The sequence below is a fragment of the Octopus bimaculoides genome, chromosome 6, assembly GCF_046866305.1.
Source record: "Octopus bimaculoides isolate indiv1 chromosome 6, ASM4686630v1, whole genome shotgun sequence".
Classification (NCBI taxonomy): domain Eukaryota; kingdom Metazoa; phylum Mollusca; class Cephalopoda; order Octopoda; family Octopodidae; genus Octopus; species Octopus bimaculoides.
Window position 1 is genome coordinate 48,321,306 of NC_142933.1, and position 17,870 is coordinate 48,339,175.

At 35.6% G+C, this 17,870-nt stretch overlaps 1 protein-coding gene across 2 annotated transcripts in view; it reads right to left on the bottom strand.

Annotated features, from left to right (window-relative positions):
* The window catches only part of LOC106873390 (prostaglandin reductase-3), a 112,677-nt gene that overhangs the window by 46,202 nt on the left and 48,605 nt on the right, over positions 1-17,870 (bottom strand). For both annotated transcript variants that reach the window (XM_052968857.2, XM_052968858.2), the window contains exons 2-3: positions 16,665-16,806; positions 7,642-7,729 (exon numbers count right to left, since the gene is read on the bottom strand). In XM_052968857.2, the coding sequence (XP_052824817.1) occupies positions 7,642-7,729; positions 16,665-16,801 (225 nt within the window). In that variant the 5' untranslated portion in view covers positions 16,802-16,806. The remainder of the gene's footprint in view (positions 1-7,641; positions 7,730-16,664; positions 16,807-17,870) is intronic.

The following is a 17,870-nucleotide window of genomic DNA, read 5'->3' on the forward strand; positions in this document are numbered from 1 at the left end:
CTTAGATGGGACACAGGTCCATTGCAGGATTACTCATTTTTGCCAGCTGAGTGGACTGGAGCAACATGAAATGTTTTGCTCAAGAACACGTGTCGCCTGGCCCAGGATTCAAAACTACAATCTTAGGATCATGAGCCCAATACCCTAAACACTAAGTTACATGCCTCCACAACGGTAACATACACACACACGTATATGACAGGCTTCTTTTAGTTTCCATCTACCGAATCCACTCGCATATTTTATATCTCAGCAAATTTACAAAAACATTATAATGTTGGATGGAAAACCTCACAATATTTCTTCCAACTATCTGCTCTCTAAGTTCAGATCCCAGCAAGGCCAAGTTAGCTTTTCATCTTTACAATGTCAATATGAAATTCCAAGGCAGTAGATTGGTTAGAACTGTTCGAGGTTTAGAGGTGAGATACCTTGCAGTATCTTTCCTGGATCTTTGCATCCTAATAGCAATGGTCGCAATTACACTGATGCTAAGCTGTGTCAGCCTCAATCAGCTGCCTTTGTTTTAGATAAACATTGATGACATAAGGAGAGAAAACTTGCATACATAGACAATTCTCAAGTCTTACTCAATAAATCTTGCCTAGGCTCACATATATGTATACAATGCATGGCCAACCTTAACCTATAGTAGCCCCATGTATAGCAGTGTGTGAGCTATAACATCATTAGCTAGGCAAATTTTCAACATGACTATTTCAAGTTCACTGCATTTCTGAAACAAAGAATGATTAGTATCATTGATTTTGCAGTTTATCACTAACGTTTATATCTTCCACCAATATATATGTGTATATGAGTGTGTATATATGTGCACATGTATGTGTACATGTATATGTACATGCATGTGTGTGTGTGTGTGTGTGTGTGTGTGTGTGTGTGCACATGTGCATGCATATTTGTATGTGTAATGTATGTATTTAAATATTACAAAGTTTCTCTGTAGAAAAAATAAAAATGTAAATACATTTTTTCTATGCTATCTTGTTTTTCACTATTGTTTTTCTTGTTACTGCTGCCATCGAGTCGTTTTCGCTGTTTCCACCACTAACACTTGCTGCAGTGGTGGCGGTGGGGGGGGGGGACTAGTTAACAGGTTGTTCTTCTTTTCATGAGGTAAGTCGTAGTTGTTATCATTATTGTAGTTGCTGCCATTCATCACAGCAACAGTGATGGTTATATAACATTTTAAGCATAAGACTCTCAAAGTAAGAATCATTCACAGACAGAGTGGAAACTGAATATTTAGAGGTAGCTTCCAATGTCCTCTTAAAATTACCTCCCACCTCTTCCTTCAATTAGCTGGCTGTGGGCACAAACCATCTTTAAATAAATGATTTTTACAAATCAACATTTTTCACATTTTGTTTTTAATTTTTAGTCCCAGAGGAGCAAGAAACAGGAACCAACCAGTCAAGTGGTAGTCTCGTTAATTTAGCAACAAAATGTATATCAATAATTAAAAAAACTAAAAATGCCTCCTAATAGACAAACAAATAAGCCTCTTAAGAAGAGCTCTCAGTTATGTTACAAATACAGAACCAAAAATAATAATAATGATGATGGGGGTGGGGGTGGGGTGATGGTGGTGATGATAATGATGAGGAAGAAGAGGAGAACAACGATGACGATGATGACAACAGCAATGATGACAATGATGATAGTGAGAGTAGTAGCAGCAACAGCAGTAGTGGTAGTGGTGGTAGGGAAATTGCACCCATCAAGAATAGTGGCCAAGGTGCTCAGAATATGTAGCTAGGTAGGATATATGATAGTCACCCAAATAGTTAATCAAGTAATGCAGGAAGGTGCCCTACCTAATGACTGCATAACAATATGATCATAAACTGCTACAACAGAAGATTCAAAAGAAAGAGATTATAGAGGTATCATATTGTTGAATCAGGCTATGAATATCTCCGAGAAAGTTATAGAACAATTGATTCAGAAACAGAGTTAGTTTAAATGAAATGCAGTTTCAGTTTGGCTTCATGCTCACAAAATGTACCTCAGATGCAATCTTCCTAATACGACAGCTGCAGTTGAAATACTTGGCTAACTACCCAGTATAAATTGTGGACACACAAAAGAAAATGTAATGAGTTCACAGACAGGCTAACAGAGAAAACATGTTTTGTATGTGGCAGATTACATTGGAGCAATACACACAAAGTGCACAGTGGAAATACACTTTTTTAAATGCTTGGCTGGCTCACTGGAAGTAGTCGATAACTTCTATTGTGTACGTGATATATTTAGTAAGGAGGATGTTTATTCAGGAAGTATTGTAGCTATGATAAAAATGTTGTTAAAGAAAATTCAGGAAGCTACAATCTCTGCAATAATGATTCTTTCTACTATAGGCACAAGATCTGAAATTTTGGGGGAAGGGGTTAGTCGGTTATATCAACCCTAGTGTACACCCCAAAAGGATGAAAAGCAAAGTTTACTCATTGGAATTTGAATTCAGAAGAAATTCTGCAAAGCATTTTGTCCAGTATGCTAATGATTCTGTTATGCTGCTAGCTTGCTACCTTACCCTCTGGAATAATATTGACTTTTTGCATAATCATAAGTCCACAAATTGAGATGAGGAATTAATTAAATAACCCTAGTAATACTTGACTGATGTTTATTTTATTGATCTTATGAGGACAAAAAGACCAAGTCAGTCTTGGCAAGACCTGAACTGAGAATATAAAGGGACTTAAACACTTGCAATTAGCCCAGCTAAAAATCAGTGACCACTGGGCCTCTCAAATTCTATGTTCGTTCCAATACCAGTGAGTAACTGAGGGAGAAGATATAGAATTTTACATTAAATGATAGTGCAAATTCCTGAGATGTTGTTCAAAAAGTCTCTAGTATCTAGCAATGGGCCTCTACTGAGTAATTTTCCCACCTGTACTATTTAGTATATTGTAGGACTGCATAAGAGAAAGTGAATCACAAAACAGGGCATTGAGACATTTCATTATTCTGAAGCTGAGGGCCTCATCTGAATATTTGCAACAAAATGGACTTCACTAAAGGTACCCAAAGGACAGATTGTTGTTGTTTTGTAGCCCCTGTATCAATCCTGATTGAGCAGATTCATGATGAAGGACATTCCAGCAATGATCATCCCATCTTTATTTCAGACACTCGATACTTTCTTTTTCTAAGATGTCAGGGTGTGGTTTGAAGGGAATTTGGTTGCTATTTCTAGTAGGTTGTGTTACTACATAGAGGTTCCTGAGCTGGCTCAATTCAAAGACCAAATTAAACTAAATGGTGTGTCAGACCTAAAATAAAATTTTTAAAGAGCTATATTGTTTTATTGTGACACTAGCACTTGCAAGATTGGGTCACTCAAATTCCACTCTGCCCTCTGTTAGCTTTTTATAATTCATTGTAACCAAACCTCTTAGATCTTGGTTATAGAAGTTATGCACTTCTTAAGATACTTCTTTAACAACTGGTTGCAAGTTCAAAGGGCAACCAGGAAAGTAGGAATTCAAGGAAAGAAAGACAGAGAGTAACGAGAAAGAAAAGAAAAACAGGATATAGTGACAGAAACAAAAGAAGAAAATTGTTTTAAAAATTTAAACAAAACAAAAAGAGAATTTGAAGAGAGAGGTGTACAATTTGGGAATGAAGCAAAAATACTTAGCAGATATTGATACAAGCTTTTTAGTTAAGAGTTATCTACTTAAGAACAGTAATTCCTCAACTAGCCAGGCACTTTTATAACCTACAGGGAGGAGGATCGAAGTGCAATAAAAGGAAGACAAGATTATGAAAGGTATGTTACAGGTGAGTAAGAGTGATAGGTGCTTGAAGATGATTTTTTTTAAGCTTTATATATAAGGAAAGGAAGAAAGAATGGATGAAATGGAAAATGTAATTGGGAAATTAATGCAACAAAACCTCAGTTAACTTAGTTGTGTTTAAAAATAAAACAGAGGAAACTGTGTTACCAAGACTAATACTCTGTTCACAGCAAGCCAATGGTACAAGAAATCAGAGTAGAGCTAGGGTCAGGGTTAGGATTAGAATTAATTTGTGTTGGCTGTTTTGACCCATGCTCAGTTGTTAAAAAGAGTAATATCTTTCTTGCATACATTGTTACTTTTATGTCATATCAATATGAGTATGTATTGGTGAAATCTAGTTGTTTACAAAGTAAAGATTTGGAAATAGAATGGAAATAGAAAGTTAAAAGTCCACTTCATAAAATTGTAAATTTGACATTATTTATTATTGATATTTCTAACCAAATTAATTATGGCAATAATTTTATTTTATTCTAGAGATTAGCTGCTGACTTGATATTATGATTAAATTTATGAAGTAGCTTTTTTGTCGTGTTTTTTACTTTTATTTGTTTTTTCGTGTGTGTGTTTTTTTTCAACCTAATTTCAGATTTAAGAAGGCTGATTAGTTTTTTGATATTGTTTTGTTTGTTTTTTGAGGGTTTTTTTTTCATTTCAAGTTAGATTCATAGTTACACTTGTGACACTTAATAATTATAAACTCCTATTACTTAAGTGAATACCTCAAATCTATCAATTTTAACCTTATCTGCTATGACCTTAGTCTTTCAATTGATGCTGATATACATTTCTGGGTTAGCTCTCTTATCATTTGGAATTATGTTAGCCATTGGATAGAACTGAGATACCCTTATTTGAGTAATCCAGCTAATAGGGATCTGTGATTGATTAGATGACTTATAGTATGGAGAGCATTCTACTACAAATGTAATTAACTTCTTAGTTTTTACCTTCAATCTTAGTACCAACCTATACAAATCATATAAAAAAAACAATGAGAACCTCACCTTTATTAATACAGAACCATGTATTTAAAAACAGTAGTTTTTAAGCAACCTAGTTAAAAATCTTAGTAGAATACCAAACCTGCATGCAAATAATAGAAATTTTTTTATGACAGCTCCCAATTACAATGATATACCAAAGACCAGTAGCTTTAAGGATAAGATCTAAGCAATACAGAAACTGCAGCAAGATTTGTAATTTGCGTATTGGTGAGAAAATTTAATATTAAAACATTTGAGACAACCAGGGGTCTACCTTAATTTAACATTGGAAAAATACTTGGAAAATGCAAATGAATAAAAGTAAATTTTGAGTTCTTGGTCAGAGCTGTCCTAAAGGTACAACACACAGACAATTGACCTTGGTACCTGTACAACAGATACAAGAATTCCAATTCTGTAACTTGACCTCTAAATTCTGACTTTATATTTTAGTGCATGGTCTTTACCTTCTACACTTTTCATTTCTCAAACATTATCCAGCAGACCATAGCCACTCTACCTATATTCTCTCATACATAAATCCACTTATATCTCTCCTATCTTTCTATCTTCCTTCGTTTCATTTATTTTTCCTTCCAGCCATCCATCTGTCTATCCATCCCTCCATCTATTCATCTATCAATCTAGATCTGTTCCTCTATCTTCCTGTTTACCTTCCTATCCATCTATCCAGTCAACTAGCAAAATGTTTGTCTGTCTTTCCCTCTACCTACCTGTTTGTCATGCTTCCTCACTTTCTTTTGTTTTTTTAATTTTCTTTACTTTTCTTCTCATTCCCTTTGTTCCTCTCTTTCTTCATTCATTCCTTTCTCTCTTTCTTTCCTTTTACTATTCTCTTCTCTCTTTCTGTTCCCATTAAGCAAAGAGAGAAAACACCTTAGATGAAAATCTAGTTCATCCCACCTTCTCTATTTCACTAACATAATCACAATAGACTAGCTCTTAATAATTTTTGCTTTCTTCCATGATGGAAGACTTTCATGCGAACCAAGACAGCCTGAAAAATCTTGTATACAACTAAAACATAATACATAAAACAATTTGTAACCAATTATATCTTAATGGTTGCTTATATCACACAATTAAACTTCACCCATCTAACACCATCTATATGCATTACATGACTGTGTTGGTACAGACATATAATGCTGAATCATAACAGATGATAAAGTGCTAGGAAATTTATGCAGAAAGAATAAGTAGAAGAGGAAAACCAAGGAAGATATGGAAAAACTGGTGAAAGCTGATTTCACTCAGGATGCTACGCTCACAAAAGAAATAACAAGGAAATGCAACAAGTGGTGGGATGCTGTGTACAAAAAAAAATCATCTCACCTATGTGATAATGGAAAGAATAGACGTAAAACACTGAGATACATATATATATATATATATATATATATATATATATATATATATATATATATATATATATATTGTCAGTAAATCATAAATCTGAAAAAGAAGCACATTCTAAGTTATAGAGCAGTAGAGAATCTAGCAAAAGATAGTTATGGCCAGTTCAAAAGGTTGTCCAGTGTTTTGCATCCGTAAAGTGCTTAGCTTTATATACATCTCATCAGACCCCAATGGCTGGTGGCCTATAACCTCACTTCAAAATGGAAGGAGAAAAGGCTTCATGGCTAGTTTTTGAACACACAGACAAAGAAGAAGGGTGAAGCACAAGGGACTGTCTTCCTTAGACCACTATCCGGAATCCACTCCATCAGCTTGCAGGTCCCAGGATTTCAGTAGGAATCACCTAAAGTGTAAGCAGGGTCCAAAGACTTCCATCCTGGAATTTAAGATGTTCCCCAGGTCAAGGGAGTTCTTTAATATCCTCACCCATTCCACTATGCATAGCTTGCAATGTTTGCTCCCCTTTATGGACATGGCTCAGTGGTTAGCATGTAGGGCTCACAATCATGTGGTAGTGATTTCAATATCTGGACTAGGCTATGTGTTGTGTTCTTGAACAAGACACTTTATATCACATTGCTCCAGTTCACTCAGCTGTAGAAATGAGTTGCAATGTCACTGGTGCCAAGCTGTATTAGTCTTTACCATTCCCCTGGATAACATCAGTGGCATGGAGAGGGGAGGCTGGTATGCATGGGTGACTGCTGGTCTTCCATAAACAATCTTACCTGGACATGTGCTTCAGAGGTTAACTTTCTAGGTGCAATCTCATGGTCATTCATGAATGAAAGGGGTCTTTACCTTTTTTACACACATGACACAAAGCTTAGTGGTCAGGATGTTGCACACACGATCACAAGATCATGACTTCAATTCCTGAACTAGGCAGTGCATTGATTCTTGAGCAAAACACTTCATTTCTCACTGCTCCAGTCCACTCAGTTGTAAAGGAGTAACTTTGCAACAGTCCGGCATCCCTTCCTGTTCAATGGGTATGTTGTGATTTTGGTCACTTATTCTTCGTGGAAACTGAGTAACCATTCCTTTGAGTTCTACAGCTCAAAACAATTAATATTCACATTAGTGACACATAAAAAAAGAAAATAATATAACTAATATTGGTTTCACATTTTGGCACAAGGCTTGCAATTTCAAGATAAGGGATAAGTCAATTACATTAACCCTAATGATCAACTGGTACTTACTTCACCGGCCCTGAAAGGATGAAAGGCAAAGTCTACCTCTGCAGAATTTGAACTCAGAACATAAAGACAGATTATAGCCTCTAAGCATTTTGCCCAGCACACTAATGATTTGGCCAGATCACCATCTTAATAATATAAGTAATATAAAAAGCAAAAATAAACAAAGGACAGTACCTCAAAGCCACAATCAAATGGTGGCTTTACACTTGGGTCATATTTTCCTGCTGTAAAATTAATGTCTGATGCATTAATTCCAACAAATCTAGAACAAAATAAAGAGAAAATTAAATACCTTGTACAATTAATTTTATCAATTATTCAGTTGTTGTTTATTTTGCGGGAGATGGTAAGGTCTTATTTTCCTTAAATTTTTAAATATTTTTTACTACTTGTCATTTCAGTTGAAGTTGTACTCTTTCATATAAAACTCTAATCTGCAGTCTGGTCCCATAAATATACATACAATCATCTAATTCTTTATGCTCTTCACAGATGGAAAGTATTACTTAGCTATGCTGTTATCTAATATCAGGCTTTCTAATATCTAATGCAAAACCAGTTGGTAAGATCAGCTGAAATTGTTATCTATAATACTGCATACTTTGATTAATATATGAATATTCTTCTTTTACTTGTTTCAGTCATTAGACTGCAGCCATGCTGGGGTACCATCTTGAAGAAATTTAGTTGAATCAATTGATCCTAGTACTTTTTTTGCTTGTTAAGCATGGCACTTATTCTATTGGTCTTTTTTGCCAAACTGCAAAGTTGCAGGGTCTTTTTTGCCAAACTGCAAAGTTGCAGGGTCTTTTTTGCCAAACTGCAAAGTTGCAGTTGTGAAACGGTGGTGGGGGACAAACACACACACACACACACACACACACACACACACACACATGCACGCACATACATAAACGATGAGCTTCTTTCAGTTTCCCTCTACCAAATCCACTCAGGACTTTGGTCAGCCCAAAGCTATAGTAGATGACATTTGCCCAAGATGCCACACAGTGGGACTGAATCTGGAACCATGTAGTTGGGAAGCAAGCTTCTTACCACACAGCCATTCTTGATACATATGTACACAGAAACAAAATTTAGGCTAACAACATAGATAACCAGAATACTATATCTCAAACTACTAACTGCTGTGTTAGATCCCATTGTAATTCAGAAACAATTGAAGGCTTTATCCTCATTATAAGTAGATATTTAAAAATGCTATCATAATACTATTTCTCTATTAAGTATGATGTAGTGACCAAAACATTAAACAATTCTTCTCAAAGAAATGTATGCAAAAACAGTGTAGAAGAAACTACACTGACATGAAATACATAAACATTCACAATTTGAAGCAGTAGTAGTGGAATGTTCCTATCAGAAGATCAGTGAAATACAAGTAGAACAGTCCAAACATAGTTCTCTGGAAAAGTGAGAATATACTGGCTGCTGTAGAAGTTACTTGCTTAGTAAACATTAGCATCAATTCAAGAATACCTCTGGAGAACTGAAGAGAAATCTATATTATACAACACTCTAACTTCATATGTACACATGCACATATCAAAAGATATAAATACAAACGTAATGACATGCATACATGCAAGCATACAGAACTGTATGTTTATAGATTCACACACACACACACACACACACACACACACACACACACACACACACGCACACACACACGCACACACACACACACACACACACACACACACATGTATACATACAATGTGGTGTCAAAATTAGTTACCTCAGTAAAAGGGAGTTGTTTGATTGTTCATTTTGAAAATAAAAGAAAACTATCCCTAAAACTTTAGCCATTAATACAAACCTGATAAAAAAAAATGGTTATCTTCTTCAGATCTTTGACTCACTTCGAAACAGGAAGTTCATATCATAGAACCAGCGGTGGTCCCAGGCAGCTTGGTATTGAAAGAGTTATGAAAGTAAAGCAGCACCACTTGAATCTGTTGACTATATGGCTAGACTATAGAAAAGCTTTTAACTCTGTCCCTTAATCATGGATACAAGAGTCACTATGCTTTACTAAGGTTCCATCTGCTATAATCGATACCATTAAGAGATTGACAATGACATCATCTTCAGAGCAATCGATAAGAACTAAAGATACTATTATAGTCACTAACAGAATTAGGCTAACAACCAGAATATTTCAAAGTGACAGCTTATTTATAATGCTTTTCATCCTAACTGTGAACCCCATCAGTCTTGTTAAGAAAATGCAAAGGTTATATAACAATATCTGCTGAAGAAGCAGATTTATATCACCCACACCTTTTTGTTCACGACCTTAAGTTGTATTTGAGTAATATTCATATCATAACATGAAAAGACAGAACTGGGCACATTTTTGTAGGACATTGGAATAGAATTTAGTCAGGATAGGTGTTCGTATTTGGTAGTAAAACGAGGAAAGATTATTGACCAGACAAAGAATATGAATATAAATGGCCTGTCTATCTCTTCTATCACCAGTGATGAATATTACAAATAACTTGGAATCCACAAGAATATTGCATGTGTTGGTGTAGTGAGTAAAGTCACAGAAACAAAAGAATACTTCAGCAGAGCTGCCTGTATTCAATAAAGCCATATAGCACAATGCTTTTGTAGCACTAGAGTCAGTACCAACATTTGGGATAATAGACTGAACACTTGAAGAAATCTGCAGCTTGGACATTAGGACTAGAAAGACACAAAAAAATTATTGGTATCTTCCTCCATTAACAGTGACAATGACAGGATGTATGTTAAACAGAGGTTTGGAAGCCATCTTGATGATCTTTGAGTGCTGCATATCAGTTACACTATATTTGACAAACAATATAGAGAGAAAGGAATACACAGCAAAAGTAATAACATCATGTGATAATGCAAAGAACTCCTAAATAAGTACACTGAATATACAACTGTTCTGTGTGAACTAAGTGTGGTTGGCTTGACCAACTTAACCAGAGACTTGGGGAAGAAATCATCATACCAACAGAAAGTTACACATGAGTACACATCCTGCATGATAGAGAATACTAACAACAAAGACAGGAATAGTAACCTCTTCAGGAATTGTGATAAATACATCACACCTCACCTAGAAAAGACAACAGCTAAATATCAGGTGGAAAATAATGCAGGTGGAAAATATCACCTGCATCATCAGCAGATGCCAAAAATGTCTGCAAGATACTACATTCCCATGAGACACAATATTGTTGACAATACCATTCACAATGCTGGAAGGATTGTTCTGATGGTTGTGCTAAAGGCATACCAGAATCAGAATGTATCCACACCTTTACAATAAAGGTTACTGATAGAACATTCCAATGAATGCAACATGGTGCAGACAATATATCAGATAGTGTTCTATGTGAGTGGGAGCAAAATTCATGCACTATTCTAAAGATCAACAGTGCAATGGATGTGAATAGCTCCAATTACTGGTGGATGAAGAATGTGCTAAAGTATTAACAATCAATACTCATAAAGGTCTCTACCGTTTCAAAAGACTGCCATTTGGGGTTAAGGTCGCACCAGCAATATTTCAGCAAGTGATGGATACTATGCTAGCAGATTGTGAGTTCACGGTCCCATACTTGGATGACATATTGATCAAAAGTGAATCGAGGGGCCAACATGTTGAACATATAGAAGAGGTTTTCAAACAAATTAGCGATTATGGGTTTAAAGTAAGTGAGGATAAATGTGAATTTTTCTTGACAAAAATAAAGTACTTAAGACAGGTGATCGATGAAAATGGACGAAAACCGGACCCTTCTAGGATCGACGCAATAAAAAAATGCCTGCTCCCACTAACAAAACAACACTACAAGCATTTTAGGGGTGGTAAGTTATTACCAGTTGTACATACCTAAAATCTATGAGCTAAGAACTCCATTGAACAAATTACTAAAGAAGGACTAGAAATGGGATTGGACAAACGAATGTCAGAAAGCATTCAAGGAATTAAAAAAGCGGTTAGCATGTGAGTTATTAACTTATTTCGACCCAAACCTGAATAATAATTGTGGCATCGGATGCCAGTGAATATGGAACAGGAGCTGTGATATTACATAAATTTAATGATGGTAAAATCAAAGCTATTGCACATGCATCGAGAGTTCTATTACCAGCAGAAAGATACTACAGCCAGATTGAAAAAGAGGCATTATCATTAATCTTCACAGTAAAAAAATTCCATAAATTCTTACATAGGAGGAAGTTTACACTGCAAACGGATCACTGACCGTTACTGTCTATTTTCGGTTCAAAAAAGAGCATCCCCACACATTCAGCAAACTGCTTACAGCGCTGGGGGATGACCCTGTTGAACTACAATTTCCAGATTCAGTTTTTGCCATTAATGAAAATGGGACACACAGACGGGTTGTCTAGGCTAATTCCAAAATATGAGGAACCTTTTGAAGACACAGTGATTTCATCATTAAAACTAGAAATGGAACTGAAGAACATTTTGTGCAATGTAGTACATGATTTGCCGGTAACGCTGGAACAAATTAAATTGGAATTAGGAAAAAATAGGTTCATAAACAAGATTAAAAAAATATTGAGTAACACGAGAAATATAAATGAGCGGGATGCAGGGTCAAAGCACTATTCATTATGTAATGAGGTATTATCATATGCACAAAGAGTGGCAATACCTGAAGTGCTGCAATACAGAGTATTAAAAGACTTCCATGTAGGACATCCGGGGATTGTCCGGATGAAGAGTCTCATGAGGACTTACATTTATTGGCCGAATATGGACAAGCAAATTGAGAGACTGGTAAAACAGTGTAGGGGATGCACTATGGCAGCAAAGGCGCCCCCAGTGCAGATTCAACCATGGGCAAAAATGGATTCAGCATGGTCTAGACTGCATGTGGATTTCGCAGGACCAATAAATGGCTCTTGTTATATCATTGTGGTGGATAGCTATTCCAAATGGCCTGAAGTGTGTAAATGTTCAAGGCCAACCACACATGTGACGACTGACTTCTTGGAGGAATTATTCGCTCGTTATGGGGTGAGAGATACGATCATGTCAGATAATGGTACACAATTCACAGCGAAGGAGTCCGAAAGATTATGTAAGTCAGTTCAAATGAAGCATGTGTTAAAATCAAATGGGTTAGTGGAAAGATTCATCAACACATTCAAGAGAGCTTTAAGAAAGACCAGACGGGAAACCCTCAAAGATACAAACATGACAAAGTTTTTGCAGATGCATAGAATAACACCGAATCCAAATGCAGAGTTTGGTAGGTCACCCGCAGATTTGATGTTTTCCAGAAAAATTTGTTCTATTTTGATAAATTGTTGCTGTGTAGGAAACAGAAAATAGAAAATTCAGGAAGAAGAACGAGATTTTTAACATGGGTGATGAAGAGTATTTTAAAATGTATACAGAAACAGAAAACAGGACTGAGAACAAAGAAGTATAACTGGACGTCTGGGTAACGTGATGTACATGGTAAACGGACCAAAATCTGAACACAGAAGGCATATAAACCAATTAGAAAAAAGATATACCAAAAATGAAGAGAAGCGAGAGGAACCAATGGATATATGGTGTGATTTGTTTGAGGTCCCAGAACCACAAGCAGAAGCAGAACCGACACGTAGGTCAAACAGGAAGAGGAAACCTACAGAAATGATGGAAATTAACGCTAAGAGAAAAAGATATGCCAGTTTCTCACCAAAGAAATAAAATTGATAAATTTGAGTTCAGTAAAAAAAAAACTCTCAATAGGGGCGGTGTTGTGTGGACACCCCCAGACAATAAGTAGGCTAGTCCAATACGTATAAATAGTGGACATGATAGCTAGATGGGAAGCGTCGCATAGAACGAGCTGGAGCCATTGGTAGACTGGACATCGAGTTCTGTTGAGTCGAGTCGTCGGAAGTGAGAGTTCGGTAGTTGAGTAGAGGTACATTATTGGTGAAGGCATGCTATCTGAATGTGCGATATAACAGAGAAATATCACCATCTTTGAAACTAGGTAAGCGTTGACAACAGGAAAGACACCTGACTATAAGAAATCTGCCTCAATGGATTTCATCAAACTCATATGAGCATGAAAAGTTGACATTTAAGTGACTGAAGGACATAGTTTCCCTCCATCTATCTTTGTGAAGTATTATTCTCATACATGAATATAGTAAAATCTAAAACAAGAAATGTATTAACAAATGAGCACTAAGAAAATAGTTTATATTTATCATTGTTAGCAATATGTAGTATAAGTGTACTTATGATTGATTTCAAATTAATCATTCTTCTTTTTCCTATCCATATCAATAAAAACACGCAATGTAAATTACTAACATACCATTGAGACATGGTGCTGATATTAAAAACACTGAACAAAATAAATATATTAGATTACTAGCATTGGTTTTGAATTGAATGGTGTGTTGAGTACATATTTTCCAATTTTATTTTAGCAAAAATAATTCTTGGGCAAGTAAAAACTTTTCAATAATTGCTCAAGATGTAAAATTTGTTATTTCTAACTGCCTCTCCAAAGCTAAGTTGTGGCTCTGACACACATTTTATAAGGCAGATTGTATCCAAGAGTGCATATGTGAGTTTATTCCACTTCAATAATCTTATCAAATATGCTGAATGGAACCCATAAAGAAATTATAACATTAAAAGCAGCCCTTCACTCACTATATCATCATCATCATCATCATCATCATCATCATCATTTAACATTCATGTTGGCATGGGTTGGACGGTATGACTGAAAACTGATATGCTGGGGAACTGCACCAAGTTGCAATCTGATTTGGCATGGTTTCTACAGCTGGATACTCTTCCTAATGCCAACTACTCCAAGGGTGTAGTGAGTGCTTTTTATGTGCCAGTTACGTAACACCTGCATCAACCATGACTATGATCTCACTTGACTTAACAGGTCTTCTCAAGCATGATATATCGCGAAGGGTCTCAGTCACTTGTCACTGCCTCTGTGAGGCCCAACATTCAAAGAGTGCATTTTATGCACCACCAGCACAGATGCCAGTTATGGGACACTGGCATCGGCCATGACCATGACTATGATTTCACTTAGCTTGATGGTCTTCTCAAGCTCGGCATATTGCTCAACATTTGCAGGGTGCTTTTTATGTGCTACGAATGTGGGTGCCAGTTACATAACACTGGCATTGGCCATGACTATGATTTCACTTGGCTTGACAGGTCTTCTCAATCACAGCATATCTGAATGATGTTTAACATCTCATACAATCCATCCGTCAACCCATCTTCTCTGCCCAATACTCCTGGGAAGGTCATGGGGGAAGAAACAACCTCAGGCACCTCCTCCATAGGGTACTATCAAAAGCAACCATCATTAGATTTTCTGGCTGGATTTCCAAGCATGACCAACTAAGGCTATGAATATCATCTAGCCATTTCATTCTTGGTCTACCCTAGTTTGGCTTAGCTTGAAGAATCCAGTTTGCAATTCTTTCCAGTAACATTCTAATCATATGTCTGTAGCACCAGAACTCAGACCTCTCAATGCAGAGAAGTAATACCTTGACCAAGAGAGACTCCCTAATCTCCAAGTTACCCACCCTGTTGTGTAAGGTTACTCCAGAGATCCTTCAGAGGAACCCCGTTTCAGCTGTTTGTATCTACAATCGAATATAATAGTTACCAAAATTAAGGGTATGATCCTGTAAGATCTGCTCTCTCGATTCATTTTCATACCTTTTTTAGTAAATTTCTATAATGGTGCTTTCTACTGTCAACTCACAAATTTTAACTCAAGTATGCATACTTCCATAAATATTCATACAAGCATAACTGGCTATCATATATCTGCAAACATTCCAATCACTTTTACAATATACTTGTGCACAGTTTTTCTTTCTTTTTTTTTTCTCATGAATTGATATTTCATATGTAATAAATTATATTCAGCTCATTCCCCTAGAGTAGAGTGAGTATGATTAGAAATGTTTTCCTTGTAAGTTGTTTTTGTCATGTGACATTAATTATGATTCAAGCTGAAATGCATATAAATTGATGACTTGATAGTTCCACACTTATTACAGCCAATTAGCATTCATCCCCATTCTACCCACTCCACTCAAATTATTTATTCTGTCTTATAAGGTATTGTTATTGGTGATAAATAGTCAGTGTGAATTTAAATTTTGTCTAGCTTAGTTGCCAGTTATGTCAATTAAGTGCAATAATTTTGAAAGCTAGCAACATTGAGCAGTTCATTTGCCCAGCTTTATTAATGATTTTAAATCAATATTATAAAGTACATTAATGCAACACCTTCCACAATGGCTGGTACCAATAAAAGAAAGAGTTGTTAGCAAAAGTACTTTGTTTGACAGATATTTTTTTTTTCTTTTCATGGAGCTCAACCAAAAGTATGTGTGTCTTATTTGTAAAGATTCAGTCAGCGTTTATAATGAGAATACTGTCTAACACCACTATTTAACTAATTATAATAAGGAATATGAAAATATGAAAGGGGCTTTGCTTTTAGACAAACTAGCATATTTTTTAAAAATCAGCAAATTATTTTCAAGAGACATATTAATGAAAATCTGTCCAAAACACAAGCTTTGAAGTGTGCGAGCTAATTTAAAAGAAAGTGAAGCCACACTTTGAAGGTGAGTTTGTTAAATAAATAATAATTAATTTGAAGCAGTGATTGCACATCAAGTTGCCAACTACAGTACTCAATGACTAAACACTCTTTTTCCCTAATCTAGCTTTGTATTAATTTCATACCAGATTTTAAAATAAAACCATTCATCATCATCATCATCATCATCATCATTGTTTAACGTCCGCTTTCCATGCTAGCATCGGTTGGACGATTTGACTGAGGACTGGTGAAACCGGATGGCAACACTAGGCTCCAATCTAAATTTGGCAGAGTTTCTACAGCTGGATGCCCTTCCTAACCCTTCTAATTACAATCTGCATGAGACCACCATGTTTCTATGGTATAAATTTCCTATTTTAAAGATCTGCAAATTAAAAGTTTCCATCAACATTTCATGTTAATTTATGTTCCAAATACCAGCTTAATAATGAAAATTATTGTACTAGATTCTTCATTATTTTCGAAATTATTTGAAACAAATACAGAATATTTCAACAGAAATATAACAAAAGGGCTAACCTGTTTTTAACCAGAACTTCACCAGCTGCAGGTTTTGGCATTTGAACTTCTTTAATTGAAACAGCATCCCGAAAACTTTTTGACAATTGATTCACCACAAGCTTTCGAAAAGTACTTGGTAATTGTTTCAATGACATTTTGTCTGCAAGCAAAAAAAAAAAATTACATAAAACTATATAGAAGATTGTTGAAAACAATTTCCAAACCATCATCATCATTATCATAAGGTCTAATTTTTCAGGACAGTGAAGTTTTGATAATGATTTATTTAACAAATTTTCTATATTGCTCATAACAATTTTTACTCAAGTTTCAATTACTATCCTCAAAGATATAAACTTTTTTTGTTGAATCCAGATAACCATGAGTCTTCTTGTTATTTGGATTCAAGGTTCCTTCATCCAGCCTCATCATTCTCAGATGTTTTCTCTTCACTGAGCTAATTTTTTTATCCCAGATTTTGTCTTAACAAAGCTAACACTGTAAACTCATTCAGCTCATACTTCCTTATATCAACTACATATCAATATAGCAACAATTTCAAACTACTGACCTAATATATACATATATAAATATGTAATTTTTTGGACTAATGAGTATATGTCAATTTGTGTGTTGAGTAAAGCATGTTCAAAGTTTGGGCTATATTTCCACTGGATCTACTTCAGGAATTCTGCAGTGTAAGTTGAGATAATAATAACTGATGAAGGAAATGGAAGATAGATTTCGCACTAGTCTTTATTCAGTACAACAATCGTTTCGACTCACCCAGCAACTGCCCATTATGGGTAGGATTTTGTACATCTAATAGTGTTGCATCAATCTGTGCAGTTTGTGTCTCATCAGGAACATGCATAAAGAAGAGGATGTCCCATGCGATATACTGAAATGTCCTAGACATGTTGTTCAAGCTTGCTGTATCTTGGTTATGACCAGCTGCAGTTGTCCATGGGTATATATATAGCATAAAAAATATAAGTGATGAAATATAGAGAATACAACCTATCAAAGAAAGATTAGATTTAGGTTAACAGGGAGGGGTGTGAACTCCTGGTCATGAACACACACTCACACAGGCATACAGACACATACAGACGCACCTATACACCCACACACACCATAAATTAAAGACACAGAATCATAGAAGAAAGAGATAAAACTGTCAAAAAATCAAGAATTACATTAAGGTTAAGGGATAGGAGTCTA